The sequence below is a fragment of the Pseudopodoces humilis genome, chromosome 29 (assembly GCF_049639895.1).
Source record: "Pseudopodoces humilis isolate 2021_Gansu_Grassland_sample_001 chromosome 29, ASM4963989v1, whole genome shotgun sequence".
Lineage (NCBI taxonomy): Eukaryota > Metazoa > Chordata > Aves > Passeriformes > Paridae > Pseudopodoces > Pseudopodoces humilis.
The window spans coordinates 2,691,690-2,718,128 of record NC_142228.1 but is presented as its reverse complement, the minus strand read 5'-3'; the positions used below and the strand labels follow the sequence as shown (position 1 = coordinate 2,718,128).

General features: G+C 48.4%; 1 protein-coding gene across 4 annotated transcripts; it reads left to right on the top strand.

Moving 5' to 3' along the window:
• Positions 1-1,372: 1,372 nt before the first annotated feature.
• ACLY (ATP citrate lyase) lies at positions 1,373-26,175 on the top strand. Of its 4 annotated transcripts, none has more exons than XM_005531452.3 (28): positions 1,373-1,492; positions 6,982-7,151; positions 8,420-8,542; positions 9,540-9,602; positions 9,824-10,014; positions 10,948-11,027; positions 11,476-11,606; positions 12,951-13,069; positions 13,566-13,702; positions 14,103-14,164; positions 14,334-14,451; positions 14,582-14,736; positions 15,128-15,218; positions 17,357-17,498; positions 19,242-19,410; positions 20,287-20,391; positions 20,617-20,813; positions 20,969-21,050; positions 21,392-21,502; positions 22,001-22,128; positions 22,321-22,414; positions 22,661-22,815; positions 23,179-23,329; positions 23,847-23,990; positions 24,172-24,285; positions 24,793-24,875; positions 25,112-25,188; positions 25,356-26,175. In XM_005531452.3, the coding sequence occupies exons 2-28, from the start codon at positions 6,993-6,995 to the stop codon at positions 25,448-25,450; spliced, it is 3,276 nt and encodes a 1,091-aa protein (XP_005531509.1). In that variant the 5' UTR covers positions 1,373-1,492; positions 6,982-6,992; the 3' UTR covers positions 25,451-26,175. The 4 variants fall into 4 exon arrangements, with proteins under 4 accessions (XP_005531509.1, XP_087924074.1, XP_014115608.1 ...); XM_088067948.1 differs by having other exon boundaries at positions 11,476-11,610; positions 12,955-13,069; XM_014260133.2 differs by lacking the exon at positions 1,373-1,492 and adding an exon at positions 4,879-4,960.
• Positions 26,176-26,439: the final 264 nt, after the last annotated feature.

Sequence of the window (26,439 nt, the reverse complement as noted above, 5' to 3'; positions counted from 1 at the left end):
CGCGGCCGCTCAGGACAGCCGCGGTGCCCCGGCGGCTGCCGAACACCGGGCAGAGCCGGTTCCTCTGCCCCAGCGGGCAATGGCCTGTGTGTTCCGCAGGGGCAACACGAGGGCACGCACGGCCTTCCTACAGTCGGTTATTCGGTACTGGTTTGGAGCTCGCAGCTGGCACCGGTACCGGTTTCACCGCTGAGGGGGCTAATCCTGGCCAAATAAAGCCGAACGGCAAATGCGGCTGGCTCACTCCCGCCAGCGCTCCAGTCCTGACTTTATCTTGGCGCTGGGTCAGACCCTGCGCCAACATTTGTGCTTGAAACACTTTGTTCCTGCCAAGTGACTCAGAGTAAGGGCGGGGGGAGGGCATGTGTCCCGCTCGGAACCGGTGACTTTTAATGTCACCACGAGGCAGATCAGCTCCGGAGCACGCTCGGGGCTGCCCTGGGCCTGGCTGGGGCGGGAGGCAGGGTAGGGGTCACGCCAGGGTGGGGACACACGCACTGCCGAGCTCCGGAGTGGGCGGCGGGGCTGACACACCCCGTCCCCAGGGAGCCGGGCAGGGAATTTCAGGCAGATTAAGCGCTCGGTAACTGTTTTGCAGGGAGATTTTCCCCCGCTGGCACCGGTAGGTATAACACGCCGTCCCCAGCGGGTTGGGCAGCAAGGCTGTGCTCGTGAGGGCTGTGCCCGGCCCGGTGACACCGTCATGGGGACACCACAGCCCCGGCCATGGGGCAAGGCCGCCTGTTCACCGCGCCCGGTGCCGCTGATGAGCGCGTTAGTCACGGGCTGGAAATAGTAGGGAAAAAGTGAATGTGCGGTGGGAATTCCCAGGAAGCAGAACCGTGGCGGCTGCTTGTGAGGAGGAAACGGAGCAGCGGGGCGGCAGGACGCTCCCGGTGCTTCGGGAGGGTCCGGGAGCGCCACAGCGGTCTCGCCCCGCCGCCCCGCTCCCGCTGGCCGCGTCCTCGGCGATCGCGCTCCAGGGGGACCGCCCGCAGTGGCACCGGTGACCCGGCTCCGGCAATCCCGCCGCTCCGCCGTGGGTACCGCCGGGCACCGCCCGCCCCCGCAGTCACAACACGCCCGTGGGAGGTTTCTCGGCACGTCCCGGCGCTGTGGAAGGAACCCCGTTCCCGCCGCCGGTACGGCTGGGCGGTGGGCCTGTTGACGTCATCGTGGCCGGTGACGTCAGCGGCGGCGGGTCCGGCGTGGGGGGTCACGGCCGCGGGCGCCGCCGGGGGCGGGGCGAGAGTGCCGGAACTACGGCTCCCACAAGGCCACGCGGCCACACCCCATCGGCGGCGGCCAATGGGTGCGCGGCAGGCGCTCAGGCAACGCGCACGTGGCAGCGGCGGCGGGCAATGGGGGGCGGCGCCCGCCGTAGCCCGATGGGCCGGGGAGGCCGCGCTCCGCGAACAAAAGGCGGCGGCGGCGTGAGCGGGGCCGGAGCGGCGGCGGGGCCGGAGCGGCGGCGGAACGGAGCGAGGCCCAGGTGAGTGCTGGGGCGGCTGTAGCACCGAGCTGTGCCCGGCACGTGGCGGGGCTTTGCACGGCCCCTCTCCCGGCGCTGCTCCCCCTCGCCCACGCGCCTGGGCTGGGAGGCGTACTGGTTCTGGCCGGCCCCGGCCCTGATAGCTCGCGGTAGGGCGGGCGAGCCCCGGGAGCGGGCCGCGGGGGCGCCGCGGGCTCGCTCTAGTCGCGCCTGTGCCGGCGGGAGCGGCCGTCCCGGTGCGGTCCGGAGTGGAGCCCCTCGCTTCCCGCCCCTGACCTTGCGGGCGGCGCCGCCGCCTCTCCGCTGGGGTCCCCTCGCAGCGCTGCCGATGCCCGCTCGGGTCCCGGCGGCCGGGGCGGCTCTGGGGCACGGGCCGTGTGCGGTGGGCACAGCGCAGAGATTACCAAGGAGTCGGGAAAGGGCTCCGGCTTTACGCATTTTTCTCCGCTGGTGCAAGGGGACCTTGGCCGAAGCGCTTGCTTCCCCGGCCGTAAGGAAAATCCTTTCGCGGCCATCCTGGAGGAGCAGCCCCGCGTCAAGATCACGCTGTTCCCGTCCGAGCAGCAGCGTGCACAGCCCGTGTGTCGCTCCCTTCCCGGGACAGTTGGCTGTGCTCCACCTCTCCTGTTTGCTGCTTGCAAACACCTCCTGTTTGTCTTACTGCTTTCGAAATTCTCGTCCTGCTATACAGACTCTCCCTTCTCTCTGCTGATCAGTTTGTTGTCTGCAGGCTGAAAACTGAGGTGCACCCTGGCTATCCTGTTTGTAGGTGTCTATACTCTTTCTGCTCCCTAATTTGGTTTAGAGCTCAGAGTATCAGCTCTTTTGCCCAGTGCTGTTACCCAAACCCTGCTGGGTTTCCTGCATGTGAGACTTTGCAGCTCTCTCCAGATATCAGGGCTCTTCCCACAGTTCCAGCACTGCCTGAAGTGGTTCCCAAACAAGGACAGCCACAGTTGGAAGTCCTGCCCAGCCGTGGTGGCCAAGGAGCCCTTTACTGCTGTGCATTATGCAAGTGATTTAAGGCATAAGCTTGTTAAGGAGCCCCTAGGCTGCAGAAGAAGATGATCTTTAATGACAGGATTCCCAAATTTCCCCCTTGTGGCACTGGGTGGCCACCAGGTGTGGGGAGCCCGTCTGCTGCTGTCATGTAACTGGTCTGTGCTCCTCCCTGGCTGCTGTGTGTTTCTCGGAGATTCTGTGTGTGCAGGGAGCCTCCCCCAGAGCTGGGCATGCAGCACCTGTTTGCATCACCTCACACAGCATTTCCCAACCACGGCTGCGGGACCGTGACCTCATGTTGGCTGCGGCACTGAGCCCTCACCGTCCTCTGATGAAACACACGGGTCTGCCAGGTGGGAGCTGATGTAACTTTTCATGCTACCATGGGCTGAAAATACTGGCTTAGCTTGAACTGTGTTAATAAATGACCTGGAATGGAGAGGCTGCTTTATGGTGTGGGTTTGTTGACACAATTCTTGGGAGAGTGGGTGTCAAGTCTTCACTAGAGAGGGAGTCCTTTCCTCCTGCTCTGAAGTGTTGTTCAGGTGTGCTTGGAGGATGGTACTAATCTGGATCTCAGAGAATTCCATGTGTGAGCACCATATTCTGTGTGAACACAGACTGGTGAAGCTGAGTTACATATCTTCTTCTGGTTAGAAGAAAAACAAACTAAATCAATGTCTGTAGTACTTTTTCTGTCCTTGCAGAGCAGACTGTGTCACGCTGAGCAGTGCTACATCACTGATCTCCTAGGAGTCAGGGAGACTTTACCTGAGAATGCCTCCCTGTTTCTCCATCTGTGTTTCCTTTGGATTTGTTGCATGCACCCTTCAGCTGGTTGCTTATATATTGGGGTAGATGTATCAGCTGTGTCACAGCAAACACAACATCCAGCTCGAGGACTCTTTTCTGCCTTGCCACCATCCCACTGATTTTCTCTGTCATTACATTCTGGAAACTTTCCACAAGCATCAATTTCTTTGCATATATTTGATAGGTGATGTTCTGAGGGAATAACTGCTGCTGAGCTCCTGAAAATATGATCTAATCCATGTCTCTTACTTGCTCTGGACTTGCCAGCAAAGGCAGGAATCCAGCTCTTTTTTAATTGGTGGGTATGGATGATGAGAGAAAGGTCTATGAGATGTTGCAGGGAAGCTGTTTGTGTTGAAGCCCCACTAAATGAAGACAAATCATTCATGGAACTCTGTGGCACTTGTGCTGCTGGCATGAATCTGCTGTTGTGTGTGGTGTGTTCAAGGTCTGGGGCAGTGATGAGAAAATTGCTGATCATTCTTGGCTAATGCATGCTGAACTGAGCAGTAGAAGAGAAAATTGTTATCCCACAGCTTGTGTTTTGGTCGGAGAAAGGGAAATGTTTCCTGAGTTTATCTTCAGAGGTGGAGCCACTGCTCTCCCCAGTGCTGGTAAGCACTGCAGGTGCTAAACATGACTAAAAATAAGATTATTCTGACAGATGAGAGTTTGAACCTGTCTCATTCCTGGGAAACTGGGGAGATTCAGTTCCTCTGTAGTGACCTGAGTCTGTGGCCCTGCTTGGTGGTAGCAGAACAGACACAGAGAGTTAATGGACTTGCTCTGATTGTGTCTCCCTGGTTGTCAAGGGACCTGCATGAGCACACATGGCCAGGAATTGCTGATGCCCTATGGATTCTTTTCCTGCTGATCTCTTAGCTTAACAGTTCAGCAGACTGAAGCAATTGCTTTGTGTTCTGTCCCACGAGAAAGGCAGGGTTAGAACAGTGGAAAAACTGAGTGAGGGGCACAATTAAAGACTTGCTAATGTTTAGGAAACATGAAACTTGGGCAGATAAGGTCAGAACAGCCTTATTCCTGCTGTTCTGTTGCCATGACACAAGGATGTTATTTTTCATCTACTGCTATTGTAAGAGTTCTGTAGTTTCCTTTCTTTACCCCAGCAGTGTTACTGTCAAAATGAAGTGATGAAGTTGTGAGGGAAACCAGGGGAGCAGCAGAATGGAGCAGCATAAAAAAGGCCAGAAATGGTTCTGAGAGAGGAACAGCTCTGCTTTGTGTCCCTCAGATTTAAGGAATTCCATGTATGTTGCTTGTTCCCACTGAGGTTTTTTTACAGGACTATTCTTAATGAGACCTGAGGGACACCCTGGGTCCAGTTTCTTGGAACTGCATGGTATTCATTGGCATAACCAGCATCATCCTGAGTGGTTTCATTTGTAATTGTGGACTGAAGTTCTGCAGTGCTGTTCAGAGGCTCTGTGACACCCTGGAGAAATGACAAATACTTAGGTTTCTGAAATAAATATGTCTGCCATTTTCTTCCACCCATCTGCTTCTGCTGCAGTGAGATGTGACAGTGTTTCTCTGGGACAGGCCTTGAGCAGATTGTGGAGTTGATGGATTTCGAAGCGGATTGAAGCAGGAATATTGCAGCTCCCTCCCAGGCAGAACAAATGGTGGCTGCAGGTATTGTGGGAGCAGGGTTTGTTCTCAGAAACAGCTCTGCTTAAAGTACAAATTGCAATGGAAAGTTTTGGGCTGTAGAGTACAGATGAGTTGTGTGTGTGCAGCTGTGAGGCCGGGCAGCGTTGTGGTGCTTGTGGGAGCACGGCTGGGTGTGCCTGCAGAATCAGGCTGGGGTGTTGGTTTGGGGTTTGGTGTCCTCTGGCTGCTCACAAGAGCTCCCCTCTTGTCAGGCCACCTTGGTTTTGGCACTGGGCTAATAAACTAACAGGGGCTGTTTCAGTAGGCAGTTAGGGACAAGTGTTTCTGGTGATAGGAATGGGGGTTAGGTCTGATGAAAGATGGGGTGCTGCAGAAACATTGCCCGATCCTGTTTTGAAATGGGATTAAATTGGAAGTTGAGCTGCAGTCTGTTCAGGTTTTACACCAGAACTCTTTGAAAGTGAGCCTGCTGTTCTTTGTCTTTTGCCTTTGCTGTAGCTTTGCCTTTGTGGTTTTTAACCCTGGAATTGCATTTGAAAAGATGACAGTGGCAAAGTTGACTGCTGGTCCTTAAGCGCAGTTATCAGATTACAGTCATAGCACATGCTCAGTCTGACCTGTTTGGTTTTGGAAGCTCAGGGAATGCAACCTGCCTCCTACTGTTGTTGGGATGGACCAACCTCTTTCTGCTCTAGGGAGAGAAGTTCTTTATTTATAATTATGGCTAGTTAATTGCTGCCTATTCTGTGTTTGCTTATAGGATGAATAGCCCAGATGATTACTAATGGTTATTACCCAGAAGACAGCACAAGAAATAACTGGAATTTGTTAACTGTTTCCCTCTGTGGGTCTCAAGTGGGGTATGTGTTTTGTGAGGGCAGGTAGTCTTACTGAGCCATTCTGGTACTTGGCTGTCCAGGTGCTGAGATGGAATCTGAACTCCTCTTTTTTGTCTTGGTGCATCTCTACTTTGCAACTTTCCCAGAATCCATCCCAAGGGGTGATTTTGCTTCCTGCCACGCTGGCTGTGCTTGGGGAACAGTGGCATGACCCCAGTCAGTCAAAATGCAGGAGGAGCTGCTGCTTGAGCATCCCTGTCAGCAGTCTGACCCTTCAGACGTAGCAAACCCACTGGCTGATCACAGCACTCGGTTCTGATCTGTGCCACATGCAGACAGGGTCACTGGGATGAAGTATTCTTTTAAATAAGTGTTTATGGCAGCTAAAAATAAATGTGTCTTTGACACCTATGACTTTTTTGCTGCCTATCAAAAAGAATAGTTACACTCTTGGGGTCAGAAATCATTTCCTTACATCAGTTTGGAATATACTCGAAAAGAAAACTATCCATAGGAAATGGACTGAATTAGGATTTTTTCTTAAAAAAAAAACCCTAAAACAAGCTGTCTAACCTTAATCTTTTTTGTTGTCTTGAGCATCTTATTCTGACAGATGTAAAACTCTTTCCAAGAAACCTGGTTCTTAAAACAGAAAAAACAATGATGTAAACCTATTCTAGTTTTGGTAATCCTGGCAGTGTTTTCCTTTCCCTTTAGAAAAGGGTTGGGGATTGCTGATGTGCCTACAGTAAGGCTTGACTGGGAATGTGGGATGCCTTGGAGAAGTGAGTGGGAGGGAGGGGATCCCTCCCTGGAAATGCACCAGACAAAGGGGTAGGTGGGTTACACGAGGAGCAATCCTGGGGTGCTGCTACACTGGAGAGAGCTGGGCACTGCCCTGGACGTCAGGGAATGCTCCAAGCTGTGGGTTTGGGAAAGGCTTGGTGGGGGCTGGGACAAGCTGCAGGGATTCTGCCTTTCCCTGCAGACAAGGCAGGATGAAAATGGTGTGCATGGCAGGGGAATGGTGTAGAAGTTTTAAGCAGCCTGAGTAGTTCCTGCTTATCAGGGGAGTTTTATGATCTTATGTGTACTGGGGAGACTTTGGTTTGCTTTGGATTTGTGTTGAGCTGAGTGATGTGAAGTTCTTGGCCAGAACAGGGCTCTGTTCCTAATGGATTTTTGGTTTTTTTTCTCATCCAGACTAGGTAGCCATGTCAGCCAAAGCCATCTCAGAGCAGACGGGGAAGGAGTTCTTGTACAAGTACATCAGCACATCCTCTGCCATCCAGAACCGCTTCAAGTATGCCCGGGTCACCCCAGACACGGACTGGGCACGGCTCACCCAGGACCACCCATGGCTCCTGAGCGAGGTAAGGACAGGATCTGCCTTCCTGGAACACCTGAGCCCTGCTCCAGATCCTTCCTAAAGGACTGGTTGCTGTTGTTGCTCTGCCACAGTCACTCCTAACCCTGATGAAGAAACAAGCCTTGCTTCAAGGCTCAGTATCACCTCACAGGGGGCTAATTATTCCTTTAAGACTGTGAAATACAGGAGCAGAGATAGCTCTGAACCAGTTGCTCATAATTGCACAGAAGGTAGAGGAGGCTGATTCAGACAGAGATGTTGGTCCTTGTTCTCAAAGCCTTGCTCTCTGAGATCAAAAATGTCAGCAAAATGTCAGGGAAATCTTCTTTTTTAAAATTTTTCAGTGCAAAATCATTTATCTCTGTATCTCATACCTTCAGTTTCTGCAGAGAAAACATATCCAGAGCTCTTTTTATTAGCTGTCCAAGCTGGCTCCTTTCCAGTGGATAATTATATTAAGTCATTGGCTGGAGAACATGAATGTCTCATAGTCCTTGACTGACTGATTGATAGAAGCCCTGCACTAATTAGATGTTCCATGCTCAAGTGACTGAATGAACTGCAGGAAGAGATCAGCAGTACTTCTAAAAGTCTTGCAGGAAGCCAGAAGGGAGAAAAAGGCCCAAGAGCATCCTAAGACAGGTTCTGTAAGGCTGGAAAGGGCTTCAGGGTCCAGCAGCAAGACCATGCTCAGTGTCCTGTACTGCAGCACAGCGTGTTCTGACTCTTAAGTTGCTGAAATTCCAGGACATATCAGTGGTACAGGAGAATGGCACCCAGCTATAGTTTGGATTTTTTAAAAAAGATATTTGCAAGCTAGAGATGTGTGTAACCCAGGAGCAGCTATCCTTGGGTATCTTATAAGGAGCCACAGTCAGCTGGCTGAAATGCGCATGACCCTGGCCCTAGCCAGTCTCACAAGCAAAGTGTAGTGACAGCAGGAGTTTGGGGGTTTTTTTGTGAGCAACTGTCTGTGTCTGTCATGGCTTTTACTGGGTTTTTTCATCAAAACCAGCCAGAACACCGTCACCTCTGATGTCTGCTCACAGCTGAGTAGAAACAAGGTGGCTTTTCTCAAAGTACAGTGTAAAAAACCCAAATTTGCAGGTGTGTTGTACCAGGAGCTGGATTTGCCAAGATTAAAGGAATTTTGCAAGGACGTGTGCTGTGCAGGGCTGATTTAAGTTTTTATTTCACTATCTGCAGAGAACCACTCAACAGAAGTCACTTTCTAATGCTTCTTCCTTTAAATCTCTTGCCCAACCTTTGTAGCGTTTAGTGGTGAAGCCAGATCAGCTCATTAAGAGACGTGGGAAGCTTGGACTGGTTGGGATTAACCTCACTCTGGATCAGGTGAAGGCTTGGCTCAAGCAGCGCCTGGGCCAGGAAACCACGGTGAGTGCTTTGCTTTTGTTCCCAGGACAGTATAAAACTGTAAAATCACTGGGCCTCTACTGCATCCAGCCCATGTGTTTTGGCTGATGAGTGAGTGTTACTTCAGGTTCTTATTTTAATTCAGTGCTGCCTAGTAATATTTATTTTCCTGGGAATGACAGTGCAGTGCTAATGATAATGAAGTGCCTGCCATCCCTGCTGCTGCGTGTTGGGAGCTGATGGAGTTGTGCTGCCTCAAGGAATTTATGCCTTTGGTCCTCCTGGGATTGATTTGCCTCTGGCTCCAAGCCAGTGCGGCAAGAATTGGGGAACAGCAGGAGCAGCATCGTGAGTGCTCCCCATTGGGAGAATGCTGGGTGTGGAAATTACTCCTTTAGCACAACACAGCAACCATATCTAAAGCAAGAACTGGGCCACAGACTTGGGCCCACTGGTGTCCTCAGAAGTCAGGAGTATCCCCTGGTGTCTCTTGAGCCTGGAAACGTGGGTTTGGATAACAGGAAAATGCCTACACAGAACAGTTCCTGGACTCATGAGAAGATGCTAAAGGATTCTCTTGCTCTTCTGAGCTCCCTGATACCATTTCAGGGTGAACACTACTCTGATGCCTCTGCTCCTGCCACCATCTCAGGAATTCTTCACTTCTGAATTTTCCACTACTCCAAGAGCAGCTCACGCCCTTGTGTCTCACTGTGCTGAGCAGGGCCCAGTGACAGTGCTGTCTTTGGGACAGGAGAGGAGAGCAGCTGTCCTGGTGTAATTCTGATACCCCTCTGTCCTGTTAGGAATGGGAAAGGTGACCGATGCCTGTAACCAGATATCCTGGGCATGCAGTTCAGTGCTGAATGCTGTGCTGGAAAGGGAGGAGTGGTTCCCCAGGAGGCATGGTGGAGAGGGAACAATCTTAGAGCAGTGCTGATTAATTCTCAAAGCTTTCCTTATGCTGTCACAAATGTGCTGGACAAGTGGTTATGGGTGTTTTGTTTTCTGTCCCCAGATTGCTAATGCAAAAGGAATCCTAAAGAACTTTCTGATTGAACCCTTTGTCCCTCACAAACAGGTTAGTACACCATTAAAGCTTTTAAATCTCTTTGGACTTGCATGTTTAACTGGATTGGTACAGTGGAGAAAGCAGAAGTTTGGGAGCTGACAATGTTGCTGTCACCCCTGGGCACTGCTCCTTCTTGGGAAGCTGCCCCAATCCCAGCTCTGGTACAAAAGCCTCTCTGGGGTCTTCCCTGGGTGTTGCTGATAAATGCTTGTCCCTGTTCTGTGGCACAGGAGGAGGAGTTCTATGTGTGCATATACGCTGCCCGTGAGGGAGACTATGTCCTCTTCCACCACGAAGGGGGTGTGGATGTGGGAGATGTGGATGCCAAAGCTCAGAAGCTGCTCGTGGCAGTGGATGAGAAGCTCAGTGAGTCGGATGTGAAGAAGCATCTCCTGCAACATGCACCAGCTAACAAGAAGGAGTAAGTAGAGAATTCTGGAGAGGACCAGCCATGCAGCATCTGCTCTTTTTTATCTCAATGCCACATCCCTCTGTTTTCTTCACCCTGAAGGAAATGCTGCCCTTCTTGTGGCTCTCCAGAATATGCCATGCATCCTGAATCCAAGCTTTCTGACCTTATCTCAGCTGTCTGTAAAACCCAAAAATAAGATTTCATACTGCTGAGCCTTTACTTGGCAGCAGCACTTGTCAGCCAGCTTAGGTCTCAACCTGAGACTGGAGACATGTACTGAATTCTGATCCTTTATGCCAGCATAGAAGTTTCTTTCATTTAGTGAAATGGTGATGAGATGTGGCTCTGACTGCTAATTCAGAACTTCCCTCTCTCGTGCTCTGGCCTGATCTCTAAAGTTATTCTCCTGTTCTTCCTTCTGCAAGCTTATCTGTAGATCTCAAGGCTTCTGCATCTCCCTCAATTAGATGCCCATACCTAGTTAGCCTAATATGAGTCATGATTTTTCCAAACACAGCATAGTCCTTGCTGACATTGTGCAGTACTGAAGGGTGAAGGAGCCTATCACTCCACCAGTTCACTGCAGCCTCCTCTCCATCACAGCTAACAAAGCTCAGATCTGACAAAGATGGGTATCAACAGGGAGGCAACGATGTGCTTCTGTCTTGTGGGGAGATAAATCAGACTGCACAGCTCTGACAGTTGTGAGCAACTGTGTCCTCAACAGAGTTTGGTGGAGGGTAATTAAGATGAGTCATCAAGGTCTTCCTTCCTTGAGTCATCCATCACCCAGGCTCCATCCAGAGAAGATGAATGAGAATGAAAGAAATTGATGCCAAGTAGATTTGCAGATTGCCACTAACACCAATGAACAGAGCAGGCTGTACTTAGATTTGGCTGCTTTCTTTAACTTGTATTACTTTTTTTCCTTTTTTTTTACAGAGTCTTGGCCAGCTTCATCTGCGGCCTGTTCAACTTTTATGAAGATCTGTATTTTACATACCTCGAGATCAATCCATTAGGTAATAGATATTTTTGGAAGCAGAACTTTCTGTTCTGAAATACTGAAATGTGTTCTTGATCCTTCCTTTGGTTCTGTAATTCACAACAGCACCAGGTGCCATGTGCAGAAGTATGGAAGTGGCAGAGATGTCTTTGAGCTGTTCATTCAGTGAATTAAAAATGAGGAAATGAAAAATTCCCTTGAAGGGAATGTTAAGGCAGAACTGAAGAATGTAAAGATTGCACTGTTAAAACAAAACAGCCCCTGAGACAGAGCCTGGACCATGGCCACAGTTACTGGTTAATTCCTCAGGGAACTTGCTTGAGGCTGGTAGATACTGCCCGATGTCATGGGAAACAGCAGTCACCCAACTATTGCAACGATGTCTGTGTGGTACCAGATGTTGGAGTAAATCTGTAATGTGTCTCTGTACAACCCAGAGCTAATTGTGATGTTTTTCACTGCAGTGGTGACTCAGGATGGTGTTTACATCCTTGATTTGGCTGCGAAGATTGACGCGACGGCAGACTACATCTGCAAAGTGAAATGGGGGGATGTGGAGTTCCCCCCTCCTTTTGGCAGGGAAGCTTACCCTGAGGCAAGTGACAGCTGGAATTCCTTTATTGTGTCCTGAATTCATCATTCCTTGTATGCCCATGGCATTGCTGTTTCCAGTGGTTTTGTTGCTGTGTCTAGAGCACCTTGGCAGTGCTGTCCATGATAACCTGTGCGCAGGTAGCTGTAGTCCTAGGACTGCTCAGAATCACACTCTGAGCTGCAGGTGCTTCCCAGCTCTGTTTGGTCAGTTCTTTAATTCAGAATTGACTTTTTTTTAGTGGAGGCCAATATTTAACTTTCCTCAGCTGTGTGACAGAGCTCTGTGCCTGTGCAGAACCTCCTTTTGTGGTTCCTGCCCATGTTGCTCCCCTCAGCATCACTGTTTTCCTCTGGGAGCTGATGTTCCCTCAGTGTTTCAGTGACAGTTCTAAGAGCAGAGCAGCTGCTGTGTGCAAATGCTGCATCCAAGTGTGAATCCAGAGAAAATAATCATCATTTCTGAAACTTTTAAGTAAGAAGATGTTAATACACCAGTTTTTGCAAAAAGTGATGACAAGATGAGGGCTGCAGACATCACTTTGTTACAAAGCTAGCAGTGCCTGTTCCCTCTCCAAATTCCTGGGTCTGTACATCTGTACTGCTGATGCATAAGCACTGCTCCAGACATAGGTCCCAGCAGCTTCAGAGGCTGTTGGAAGTAGAGCTCTCTCCTTAATTATTCTGTTACTTATTTCAGGGGTCTGTGCTTCTCTCTCCAAAAAGATTTCTGTCCTGACTTTTTCATTTTAATGATTATAATTATGCTTCAGTTGGAAGGTTTTTGTACTGTGGCCAGGAAATCCATTTAGCTGTTCCTTTCCATGTAGCTTGCTGGATGCCAACACTTCAACTCAATTTGCTCTTAAAAGGATTAATTCAGGTTTTGTCTCTGAATCATCCCTCTCCCAGTCCCTGGGAAGGTTGTTATGGCAGAGTCTTTGCTGAGAATGTTAATGAACTCTGATGAAGTGCTGCTCAGCAGCCTGGCACACTGGGCTGCAGGAGCACCACGTTGAGCCAAATTACAGCTCTCAATGATTATGTTCCTGGCTCCAGCACAGCCAGAGTGGTCACCATGGGTGAGATGATTTTTAGATTTCCTCAGGTCTCAGTCTCAGCCAAGGCCAGAACAGACTTAACAGTTCTGTTCAGAATTTGTGGCTGTTGTGTGATGGAGCTGGTCCTCTGTCCATGACAAACGCTGTGTTTGCAGCTCTGCTGTCCCTTAGCTGTAGCTGATGGGGTGTGTTTGCTCTGTGTGTCCAAATGCACCCAGCACTGTGAGCCCTTGGGATGGAAAAGGCAGATGCAGGAGGAAGCTGAGGTTGTGCTGCTCTCTCTGCAGGAAGCCTACATTGCTGATCTGGATGCCAAGAGTGGGGCTAGCCTGAAGCTTACGATCCTGAACCCCAAAGGCAGGATCTGGACCATGGTGGCTGGTGGTGGTGCTTCAGTGGTGTACAGGTAATGGAAGTGAGGTTTCCAGAGGGCAAGGATTTCAGGTGCTGGGAGAACATAATTGCTGCAGTCTCTGGGAAGTAGACTTTCCTAAAGCTGTTTTTCCTTTACTGTGACTGTTCGGGATTGAGAGTGAAGATACTGTACAGATTTTTCACCAGGCTATGGAACATATGGAACACCTAGGCAGTTTAATTTTGGAAGGGTTAGGGTTAGATAGTTTCCTGTAGAGGTGCAGTTCCTTTCTGACTTGAAAAGAAACAAGCTGGCTGGAGGCTGTTGAGGTAATATGATTTTTGTAGTGATTGCTAAGTTTGTATCTGGGGAGCATGACAGATTAATTGTGACTGGCACCAAGAGAAGAGCAGCTTTAGTTTTCAGCAGACAACACTGTCCCTCTCTTAAGAGTCCCACTTCTCCAGGGATTTGGAGCACTTTAGGAACTTTATAGTGACTCAAACAATAACTAATCTCTTAAGTAACTGCTTTTTTTTATTGTTAGTGACACCATTTGTGACCTAGGGGGTGTGAATGAACTGGCAAACTATGGGGAGTACTCAGGAGCCCCAAGTGAGCAGCAGACCTATGACTATGCTAAAACCATCCTCTCCCTCATGACCCGAGAGAAGCACCCGGAAGGTAAGGGAGATGCTGTGAGCACAATTCCAAGCTGTGAAGCTGTGTCTGGCAGAAAAAGCTGGACAAATCTGGGCTGTTGCTATGCTTGGCCTTCCCTGACAGGGCTTTCAGTGTACTGCTGCCTTCTGAAGGAGTCAGGGCTGTATTTCTGTCAGCTCTTGCTTCAAAGAGAGGACTTGTGGTTTTCCATGGGGCCTGAGAGATCTTTATCAAACTTCCTTGCTTGGTACAAAGCTCTTATCTCGTAGCCTCTACTAAACTCAACTGCTTTAGGGTTTTTTTTTCTACTAAATACAGCTGGTTACTCTGCAACCTTGCTTCACTTTGTCCTTAACAGCTTCTTGATCTTAGAGTGCTCTGCTCCTGAAATGGTTTTACTTGCCTGTGTTTCTTCCCCCAGGGAAGATCCTGATTATTGGAGGTAGCATTGCAAACTTCACCAATGTAGCAGCCACCTTCAAAGTAAGTGACCAGTCTCAAACATCAGCAAACACACAGTTGTCAGTCCCCAGCCCTTCTTCCCAATTCCGTGTTTGACTGAGGCTCATAGTCCATCTCTTCCAGGAGTTCCTGAGATGATGGGACAGGGTAAATGTCCACCTGGGTCACCTGTCCTGTGTGTTTCTTTTAGGGCATTGTGAGAGCAATTAAGGATTACCAAGGCCCTCTGAAGGAGCATGAGGTGAGGATCTTTGTACGAAGAGGAGGCCCAAATTACCAGGAAGGGTTACGTGTCATGGGAGAAGTCGGTAAGGACCGAGCTCATCCTGAAGTTTTTTTCTTGTATCTTGCTTTCTGCTGAGCTTTCTCAAGGTTAAATGCTTCACTCTGGTAGAGCTTTTCCCTGAGGAGGCTGACTGCTCTTGTGCACTTCCACAGGGAAGACCACAGGGATCCCCATCCATGTGTTTGGCACGGAGACCCACATGACTGCTATCGTGGGCATGGCACTGGGCCACCGGCCCATCCCCAACCAGCCGCCCGCCGCAGCCCACACCGCCAACTTCCTCCTCAACGCCAGCGGCAGCCCCTCGGTGAGTTCTTCCCCACTGTGAAGGGGTCATGGGTGAGGAGCCTCATGAAGGCAGCTGCCCCTGTCCAAACAGGCTGGAAACACATTTTGGGCCACTAGTGTATTTGTAGGAAGCTTTAGGAAAACAAACATGACTTTCCCGGTGCAGTTTATCAGGAGAGGCCACCCCAATGCCCATCTCACTTGTGCAGAAAATGTGGCCTATCAAAGCTGATGATGTGACTGTTGAACCTACTGGGTCATTCAGTTTTCTGTCACTTGACTGAAATGGTCTGAAAACTCGTTTTCTTTGTAGCAGACCAGTGTAGCCAAAGTGAGGCCACCTCCTCCTCTGTGCTCCAGGCCATACCTGAAGCACTGTCCCTCACTGACTTGGCTTCTGAATCTTTCAGACTCCAGCACCAAGCAGAACTGCCTCCTTCTCTGAGTCCAAACCAGATGGCATTGCTCCAGCTAAGAAGGCAAAACCAACAGCACCTCTTGGTAAGTCCAGCCCTGGGAGTGCTGCTGGCAATGCTCTGCTGTTCCCAAAGGCAGGATGGGCATGAGAGAAATGCTTTTGTTTCTGGATATAAAGGGAAGCAGTTTTGTGGTACCTGCCTATCTTAGTCTTGAGTGTAGTTAAGTGGTTTAGCAGCTCACTTGTGCCATGAGCTCATACGCATGACTAGTCAGAGTTGGCCTGATCTGGGATGTTCAGGAACAGCACAACGTGAGGAAGTACAGTCAGAGGGCTCCAGTCTGCTTTTTTTTTAACAAGAGCAAAGCCAAATGCCCCGAGTGCTGTGGAGAGAAGGACTGCTGCAGCACCTGCCTGGGTGCCTGGCCAGCAGGCTGGCAGCAGCCAGCTCTGTCATAGCATTGCATGAGTGATTCTCTCTTTAACAGATTCAATCCCAGCCTCGAGATCTGGTTCAGGTAGGACCTGTGTGACCAGCTGAATGTGCCTGGCCTTGCTGGCAGCTGACATTTTTAGTTCTTGGTTTTGTTGCTGTTTTTTCTCTCCAAAAGTTTGCTGTGTTGTCTGGTCCTTTCCTCCTGCCCAGCATATTTAGCTGTCACCATGTAAACTTCTTATCTGGCTTTTCAAGTGCAGATCACATATGCCTCTGCACAAATACTTCCTATTTCTGGGGGAGAGAGGGCCAGGTCTCAAACAAACTTCATTTTTTCTTCCTGTCCCCTGCACAATCATCATAGAAGAGCAGCCCGAGGCACATTGTGAAAAGCTCTGTTCCCTTTGCTTTTCAAAAGGAGGGGTCACTAATTGTGACCAGTAACTGGTATCTTGTTTCAAAGGGAAAGTAGTGCAGGAGCCCTGGTTATCAGGTTTGGAAAGTACAGAAAAGTCACAAATTAACTAAATGTTGCCTTAACAGTCCAGCAAACCATTAAAGCTTGTGCTCAGTAATTTTATAGGGACTTTAAGACTACTGGGCTTTGTGCTGTGTGAGAATAAAGTGCTGAACTGGGAGCAAAGTAGAGTTTCAAGTTACCTCCCTTATCATGAGGAAGGACAGTAGAAGAGGAATTCTTGGATTGTTGCTTACATGCTCTCAGACAAACATAATTGCCTCTCTGGGTCTGCATTTTGGTGTTCCTGGGAACACTCGTGCTTCCACCCCCCCCTTGCAGGCACCTGCAAGATAAACAGAATATTCAGTTCCTTAATGGCAAGTCATGTTGCAGTGAATCTGAACTGTGAGTGTGTAGGGCTGGAGAGAAAGGACTAATTTTTTTGTTGAAGCCAGAAGAACAGTTTAATCCCTAATCCTGTTTAATTCCTAATGCTGTTTACCTTTGATCCAAATCCAGAAAGAACTCAGCAGTAGCCCAAGTTGGCATCAGCATGTGGATCAGCTCTGAGTTTTCACAAGTTTTAAAATTAATTCTGCCTGGAGTCAGAAGGAGAGACTCAATGTTGTGCTGTGACAAGTGGTGTAAATAGACTTTAAGCCAAGAGTCCATCCTCACTGGCTGAACTGTTGCTTTTCCTGTGACTCTGTCCCCTGAAGCCAAGTTTTGGGCCATATATAAATGCTTGGAGCCATCAAGTTTGTGTTGGATTCTGATTGTTAAAAAAAAACAAAACATGAGTGTGTTTAGCTCCTTTATTTTCTTTGTCCTCCCACCGTTTCCTGCCTTTTTCAAAAAAAATTTCCTATCATTCTACTGTGGTGCCTTGAGCAGCCTCCCATGGTTTGCCCAGACTGTGGGCTGTATGCAAATAAATATATTAAATTCAAAGCTCTCTTCAACTTTGCATAAGAAAACTGGGAGAAATACGAAAGGCTCCTGAGAGGAGAGGCAGAGGCAGTTTTCACTTCTATACAATCTCCCTCCTGTGATTCACTTGCCCAGTTAGTGAACCCCAAAACCTGGCTGTTGTGTTCAGAATCCAGGGAAGGGGTTTTGCTGCTTCATCTACAGTTTTTTCCTTAATTTGGACAGTGTGGCTACTCCATCCTGCAAACTGCACTTCGTCTCCTGGCTTCAGTTTGGAGGGGGGGAATACACTCATCCAGGAGCCTCAGGCAGGCATTTGGCAAAGCTGCAGTTTGTGTCTTGCTCAGGTGTACAGTTTGAAGATGGCTTGGTTTTTTTCCCCTCTCTCTGAGCAGGTAAAGCCACAGCACTGTTCAGCCGGCACACCAAGGCAATCGTGTGGGGGATGCAGACCCGGGCTGTCCAAGGAATGCTGGACTTTGATTATATTTGCTCCCGGGATGAACCCTCAGTTGCTGCCATGGTTTATCCGTTCACGTAAGTAGCCTGTGCCTGCTTTTCCATTTCCCTCTAACTCTTCTGTGACCTTCCTCCTCTCTCAGCCTCTGTGGTTCTTTAGTGGAGCTCTGCCCTGGTCTCCATCCCTGCTGGAACACCTTCTCCTCTGCTCCCTTCCACCCCTGGGTTGGCTTTGTAGGCTGCTTTCTTCAACCATTGATTTCTGGCTGCGCTGTTGAAACAGCTTAATGTTCACCATAGAACTGAAGTTCCACTTCATGTGCATTTAAAAGAAGTCCAAATTCTATTCTTCACTCAGTGAGTAAGGCAGGTGTGACTGCCTGGGCTTTCTTTCCAGCCCCCTGGCTCAGCAAAGGCAGGCAGGCTGTGTAAGGCTTCTTCCACTCACCTGCTCTTGGCTGTGTGCTTGTCTGAGACACCTTGATTTGTGCCTGCAGCAGCAGGAATTACCCCTCCAAATATTATCCAGAATTATAGCAGCTCTGCTGACAAACCAAAGCAGGTATGTAGCCAAACAAAATTTAAAGAAAGTAAGATCTTGTTCGTATTCTTTCCAATAGCAGCAGTGGTTTCTTAGCAGGCAGGAAGGAAGCCTGTGGATCCCTCAGTAGGACAGAGTTCCCTTGTGGTGTTTACCCTGTTTTACTCATCCCTACAGGGATGAGAGATGCTATTGGGTGTGCTTGAGCTTTTTTATTGTACCTCCTCAGTGTGGGGATATCCCTGTGGGACAGGGCAAGTAGGGAGAAGGGAAACAGCAGCTGCTGCTTCCAGTACAGTGAAGTGGGAGCCCAGAGCCAGGCAGGAGCCTTGCTTCATTCCCGTGGTATTTACAGGCATCCTGGAGAGCTGATGTCTAATCAACCTCTGTCCTGCAGAGAATTTCTCCTCTTGACATTTAAGACCTTGTACTGTTATTCTGCAGCTCTGATGGTAATTGCAGCTCTGTAATAACTTCTCAGCAAGTGCAAATCTAGGGGTACTGAGTGCAGGCACACCCATGTCTGTAGGTGAGTGGCAGCCTCTGGCAGTGCTGCACTTGATTAAGGATGAAAAAGCAATAGGGATTGAAGTTTAAGGCTAACTGTAATTATCTGATTCTGCTTGACCTTTTGGAGGGAGCCAGGCTAGCAAAACCTGGAATGCTCTGTCACGAATGCACTGGCATGGGAGCATAGCCAGTGTCCACACACTTGAATGATGCCCAGACTTCACTGCAGTTCCACTCAGAGCATCTACTGTGTATGAAATACCAACAGTGAAACCTTCCCAGGTGCTTCCCCTCCAGTGCCTGTGGGATGGGCAGAGTCCTGCTGGAGCAGGATTGGGCAGCTGTCTGGCCCTCCTGTTGCTGTCCTGGCTGTTCACCGCTAGTTTCCTGTTCCCCCAGTCCAGTGTTAGCACCAGCCCAGTGACACAGCTTTGCACACCTCTCATTCATTACTCTTTCTGTGCCTCATTCTGTCTTCCAGCTTGGAGTAGAGTTAAGGCTCTGGTAACTTCACTGTGGGAGAGCTTATTCATCTTGCTGGATGCCTCTGTCCCCATTAGCCCGTCTCCTTCCATACGCTGCTCTGTCCTATTCTCTGAAGAACCTTCTGCTGTCATATGGTCCCTCCCCAGACACGCTCACGTGCTCGTGTCTCAGTCAGTCTCAGGGGCTGAGAATGGGGTTTGTAAACTCCTCTGTCTGCATGCGCTGTGCCCCTTTGCCTTTCCAGCAGCCTTAAGGTCAGGGCTTTTCCATCTTCTCTTCTACAGTGGTGACCACAGACAGAAGTTCTACTGGGGCCACAAAGAAATCCTGATCCCAGTCTACAAGAACATGTCAGATGCCATGAGGAAGCACCCAGAGGTGGATGTTCTCATCAACTTTGCGTCCCTGCGCTCTGCCTATGACAGCACTATCGAAACCATGAATTATCCCCAGGTGAGTGCAGGATCCAGAAGAAGCCCAAGTGAAGAAGGAAGGCCCTGTCAGCAGGGTACTGGTGTTTCTTAAACCATGATGGCATTGGGAAATTGTCTTGGTCTTCTGACTTAGCAGATATCCCCCAGTTCTGACCCCTTGCAGAATGTAAGGAAGATGCTGGGGGCCCCTGGCAAATCCTAATGCTGGACTTTGAATTTGTTTAAGAGGAAACTGGTGCCTCTTGGTTAGCAGTAACTAATTCAGGCTGACTATACTACAGTGCTGCTCTGATGTGCAAGTGCGGCATTTAGATAAAACCTTACGAAAGAAAGGCCTTGTAAAATCATGGCTTAGGCCTATTACTTTGGCTAAGTATAGCTAATAGCTGGCCTGAGAAGTATCTGTGAGAATGAGTCTGTCAGCCTGCACCCATGAGAAAGGAATCTGCCCCTATGTCAAGAAAGATTCTACCCATGTGAAACATTTTCTTTCCAGGAGGCAAATATGTAAACATCGTTAGAGAGGAAAGTTTGTGACTTATGTGTACACTAGCAAATACTCACTAATGAACTGAGTTACAGTCAGTTGCCAACCAGTTAGAATTAAACACAATGCCTTCTGGTAACCATATAAACATGAGCTGTGAAGAATAAAGATTGGCTATTGTGGATGAAGAAACAGGTGTCTTTGTCCATCCTTACTGCGACATGCAAGGGATAGAAAATTCCATGACCAGAGCATTGAGCTTGTTGTGGAGATCATGGCAGCCTGCAGATTCAACATTTGGCCTTCCTGGATGAGAGTGCACAGAGTGACTTCCCAGTTATGACCTCCCAGGGGCCTGGTAAGGGGCTGCTCTGTGAGGTACCAATGGTTTTCTTTCTCTTGCTGCAGATCCGCACCATTGCCATTATTGCCGAGGGCATTCCAGAGGCCCTGACACGCAAACTGATCAAGACAGCTGATAAAAAGGGAGTCACCATCATTGGGCCTGCAACTGTAAGTACTGATTGCCACCTTCTCCTGTCTTTCTTAACCTTCAAATCAGCTTTCTCAGCTGGATGGGGTGTATTCTACAATCCACTTGGTCTTTAGTCACAGGAAGTCTCTCATCATAAAGTCTTTGCCATCCTTTCTCTATACAAATGTTGGTAAGGCTGCCTTACACAAGTGCTCTACAGTTTCATTATTTTAAAGGGCTTTACACCTTTTCTTATCTTACAGGTTGGTGGGATCAAGCCAGGTTGCTTTAAAATAGGCAACACAGGAGGCATGTTGGATAACATCTTGGCATCGAAGCTGTACCGTCCTGGCAGCGTGGCCTACGTGTCCCGCTCTGGGGGGATGTCCAATGAGCTCAACAACATCATCTCCCGAACCACTGACGGGGTCTATGAGGGGGTGGCCATCGGAGGAGACAGGTACGAGTTGGCACCTTTGGTAGGCACTGGTTTTTGAGTTGGTCAACAGAAGAATTGTTGGTAATTTGGAGAAGGAACAGCATGTTGGGTGTTAATTTTTCTTTTAGAAAAGGATATGAAATAAATTTCTACTGTTTCCCTTGTATTGCACACAGATATCCTGGTTCAACTTTTATGGATCATGTCTTGCGTTATCAGGATACTCCAGGAGTGAAGATGATTGTAGTACTGGGGGAGGTGAGTGAGACCACTTCACTATCTGAGAAATACCCATGGTTTTTGCTTTGGGAGCATCTGACCTGGTTGCAAGGATGCTAAATAGCAGATACTTCTACTGTTCTTGAATATTCCAAATTTTATTTCTTGCTGCTTTCATAATAAGAAATTGAATGTATTCCATGGGCAAGCATAGTTTTCCCTATTAAAAAAAAAAAGAAAAAAAAGAAAAATTAGAAGGTTCTGAGATGTCAGCCATTTTTCTGTGAAAAAGGGAAAAAGCTCCCAGCAATGCTTCTGTGTGTGTTTTGGAACTGGTTTTATCAAAAGTGCAGCTTGGAACCATCTCTCTCTCCCTGCAGATCGGAGGCACAGAAGAGTACAAGATCTGCAGGGGCATTAAAGAAGGCCGGATCACCAAGCCAGTGGTGTGCTGGTGCATTGGTACCTGTGCCACCATGTTCTCCTCAGAGGTATGGGCAAAAATGGGGGCAAATGCATAAAATAAGGATATATCCACAACAGGAAGAAAAACTGCACTCATTGTACCTAAACCTTCCAGAACTGGCAGTAGTGACTTAAATGTGCAAAAGTTCATAAATATAAATGATAAAGATATCTTGCACTTCTATAGTTCTGTCATGGGAAGTTTCCAGGGGATTCTGCTTAATTGTGAAGGGACCCCAAAGATGCCAGGGAAAGCTGCCTTTTCCTGGGGTAGGGATGGCAAAGATCTGAAGTGGGGCAGTTTAGGGAAGCAGAACATGAATATGAATGAATGAGCCTGGAGGGATTCTAGATCAGAAGATCCCTGTGATTGTCTTGCTGTCTCTGACTGCAAACAGGAGTTTTGGGAGCTCAGAGGAGACTGATGTGCAGCCACTGGTGTTCCCAGTCAGGGCTCTGTTCTGTTGCACTCTCTGCAGGTAACAGTCTCTATTCCTTAGTGCTCTCTCTTTTCCTGTTTGTAGGTGCAGTTTGGCCATGCAGGAGCTTGTGCCAACCAGGCTTCTGAAACAGCTGTAGCAAAGAACCAAGCCTTAAAGGAAGCTGGAGTGTTTGTTCCCCGGAGTTTCGATGAGCTGGGAGAGGTCATTCAGTAAGTCACATTCACAGGGCACCTTCAGCAGTGGACAAAAGCTGTCAGGGCACTAATTCTGGCCTGATAGGGAGTATATTTCTGCTTAAGGAAAGCAACTTCTACTCATTGTGGGGTTTTAAGGTCTAGGTTAGACCACCTCACCTGGATCTCTTAGAAGTACCAAAGTTACTAAATAGATTCTCTCCCTAGGTCTGTGTACCAGGATCTTGTGGCCAAAAGAGTGATTGAACCAGCTGAAGAAGTGCCTCCCCCAACTGTGCCAATGGATTACTCCTGGGCAAGGGTGAGTTGTGCTGGTTTACCTGCTTTTGGGTTTCTTGGAATCAGATGGAGCACTGGCTGTCATTCTGGATGCCACCTTGTGCTTTGTAGTGTTACTTGTGAGCTGCTGACTGTGCTAGTTGTGGGCTGTGGAAGCTGCTCTGAGGGGGACAAGCCTGAAGCTTTGCTGTTTGCTCACTCTGCCCTGTGCTGCCCCTCTCTGCTGGTGTGGTTTGTTTAACATCCTGTCTTTGCACTGCAATTCCAGGAGCTGGGACTGATTCGCAAGCCAGCTTCCTTCATGACCAGCATCTGTGATGAGCGAGGACAGGAGCTGATCTATGCTGGGATGCCCATCACTGAGGTCTTCAAAGAGGAGATGGGAATTGGAGGCGTTCTAGGCCTGCTCTGGTTTCAGAGGAGGTGAGGTGGCTCTTGTGAAAGCTTTCAGATGCTTGAAGTTTTTCTTGTTTATTAATAGACTTTTAAGCCAAAAAAGTAACTCCATGATTCCTTTGGGAAGGTAGATTCACTGGAATGCCATTTCTGTAGTCCCTCCATGACACCATGTCAGCATTCTGGGTTGTATACAATATGTTTTAATGTCAGGATGAGGTTTTCCATGAATCATGTGATGCATTGAGGAAATTACTGTATTCTAGGCATGATTTTCACTCTGTGACTACTTGTGTAGTCACACACAAGTGTGACTTGAGTCTCTCAACTCTGGGATTTTACAGGCATTTGTATATGTGTTGTGTCCCTGACTGATGTGTCTGTGCCCAGGTTACCCAGGTACGCCTGCCAGTTCATTGAGATGTGCCTGATGGTGACAGCAGACCATGGGCCGGCCGTGTCCGGAGCCCACAACACCATTGTCTGTGCCAGGGCTGGCAAAGATCTGGTTTCAAGCCTTACTTCAGGCCTTCTTACTATTGTGAGTACCTGATATTCAGGAGGTTTAGCTTTGTTACTCATTAATCTTCTAGGTATTATTACTATTAATTTTTGGATTGGTTGCAGAGTCACAGACTAGTGGTTGTGTCTACTCACACTTTGAATTTCAACTCTAATAGTTTCATGCTCCCTGTTTCAAATCTGGTTCATTTTTCCAGTAAGCCAGACTAGTTTGTCTCTTTTGAGTCTAGAAATATTTTTGTAGCAGCCAAATTGCTGTCAGTGTTGACTCTATTTGGTTGCCTGAGCTCTGACAAGAGTTACTAAAACAGACACTGGATTGTGTTGCATTTTCCCTCACGCTGTCTCTAGCAGAGATGCACTGGCTCCAAATTGGCACTCGTGTGAGAGATAAGCAGATTCTTTCTCTCGGGTGCCTGCCCAACTCTAATGTCATGAATGCCAGAGACCAGGAGGGGTGGATGGGGAGATAATCTTGGGTTTGTATCTTAATTGTGGAGTCCTTTGATGTAATTGCCTTTGTGTCCTGCACCCAGGGTGACCGGTTTGGGGGAGCACTTGATGCTGCAGCCAAAATGTTCAGCAAAGCTTTTGACAGTGGGATTATTCCCATGGAATTTGTGAATAAGATGAAGAAAGAAGGGAAGCTGATCATGGGCATTGGACACCGAGTGAAATCAGTAAGAAAACTGTATTAGGACAAACTGGAGGGATTTTTAGGGATGGGTGGGGGAGAGCAAAAACAAAAGAAAGGAAAATCAGCAAGTTTCAGAGGCAGCTGTTGACCAAATTCTCCCCAGATCTACAAAGAGTATCAGTAAGAGGCAACATCATTGACTGTAATGTGCTCTGAACTTGCAGATAAACAACCCCGACATGAGAGTTCAGATTCTCAAGGACTACGTGAAGCAGCACTTCCCAGCCACTCCGCTGCTGGACTACGCACTTGAAGTAGAAAAAATCACAACTTCCAAGGTGAAAGGCGCTGGCATTGAACTGCCCTGGGCACTGGTTCTCATGGGAGGAAAAGTGACTGGAGCTTAGCTGTATTTTCAGTGCAGTGCTTCATAAATTCTTGATGGAGATTGTGTCTGGGGTAGAGTTGAGGGGCAAGTACAGCTGCAGTTTGGAAAGGCTGAAGGCATTTGACTACCAGGGAAATGCTGAACGAGCCAAAACATCATCTCTGTGGCCACTGTCTGCTCTGGCACTGCTGGGTGTAAATCTGAGGCTGTTGGCACATGCACTGGCGTGTGACAGGGAACCTCTGGGGGTTGTTGACCCAATGGACCCCTTGTTTGGGGCTGGTTTTCTAGCATTCCCATTAAGTGTAGCTCTTGCTCAGGCTGCTGAGCAGCCTCTCCATCATTGGGTTGGTGTGTCCCCAGCTATGGGCTGTCCTCAAATCACCAGTGTAAGGTGCCAGATGAACACCATTTGCACTGTTGACATCTTTATTGAGGTATGTTTTATTTCCTGCAGAAACCAAACCTTATCCTGAACGTAGATGGCTTTATTGGAGTGGCCTTTGTTGACGTGCTCAGGAATTGTGGCTCTTTCACACGGTGAGTGAGAGGGGGCTGTTCTTGGATCCTGGTCCTATGAAGCTGCACTGCCAGCTCCTGAGGGGCAGAATTCTATGACACTGGGAAGGAAACATAGCCTGGCCTGGCTTTTGGAGGCAGAAAAGTGTCAGGGGAATTTGTGTTGGTTCTGGCACTAGAGCAGGTGGCAGCCCATCCGAGATTGATTCCTTAAATAGATGATTACCAGTAGCCATTTATTTTCCTTTGTTTTGCAGGGAAGAAGCAGATGAATATATTGATATAGGAGCTCTCAATGGCATCTTTGTACTGGGCAGGAGTATGGGATTCATTGGTGAGTTTGCCACGTCCTCCCTGCCCCTTCCCTCCTCCTGGGGCTGCCCTGCCCCAGGAGCACCAGACAAACCTGAAACATAAGGGGGATTCAATGCACTCTAGAAATCCAACTCAAGACTAAGAGGAGGGATGGGAATTTTGTAACATTAACCACTCCTCTTTCAGGACACTACCTGGACCAGAAGAGATTGAAGCAGGGTCTGTACCGTCACCCCTGGGATGACATATCCTACATCCTACCAGAGCACATGACCATGTGAGAAGCTGGTGTTGCCTTGGAATGCACCAGGACAGAAGCCTGGCCAGGGGACAGCCACAGTGGGACTGTGATGTATAAAGATGATTGCTGGGACAGAGACGTCGAGCTGCCTGGTCAAACTGTGCAAAGCGACTGTTTTATAAGGATAGAAACTTACTCTAATAAAACCAAAACTTGTGCTATTCCCTCTGTTACCTGCTGTATTTAATACTGTCTCTCACACTTTTATTTTTTCTATTCTCATTTCATTTTGTTTCCAGAAGTGATTTAGGGTTTGTGGGGCAGAGTTTGGCTCATAGGTATGCCTTACTGAACCTAACTCTGGTAACAAGCTGTACCTTTCCCATGAGGGGAACGTGCCTATCATTCCCATAAGCCATGACTTTGGATTTTTTTGTCGTTCATTGTTTTTCAATTTGTTTACCATGTTCTTATCCTTGGTCTGGCTGTACCTGAATCCTGGGACCACTGCTGATGTATAACCAATGTTAATCAAGCTGGTGTAGTAATTTAAAGTGTAAAGTTGTAACATACTGCTGTGAAAACTGTGAAATCCCTGTACTCCAGTGTCTGTATTTATGCAAACAACCTCTCCTTTCCTCTGACTGCTGCTCTGTGCACTGTCACTCATGTGATCTGCAGCTGCAAAAATCTCAGTAATAATTTCAGTGTCCTCCTTGTCTGTGTATTGTAACCAAACGCAAATAAATACACATTACTAATTTATTCCTTTTCCATGTGTGGCTTCTGTAAGTTGTCCCTAAACACTGTCTAAGGGGATGTGTGACAAGTTGTCATTTAACAAAATAACAATTACTCATGAATTGAGCATCTGCAATCAAACTGCGTACAGGCTTTCCCTTGCCTGTTTCAGTGTAGGTCAAAAAGATAAAATTTAGTAGAGCATAAGCAGAAGGACACAAAGTAGCTGTGATTGATACAGCATTATACGAGAGTTAGTGAATTGCACTATGTGTATAGCAAACATGA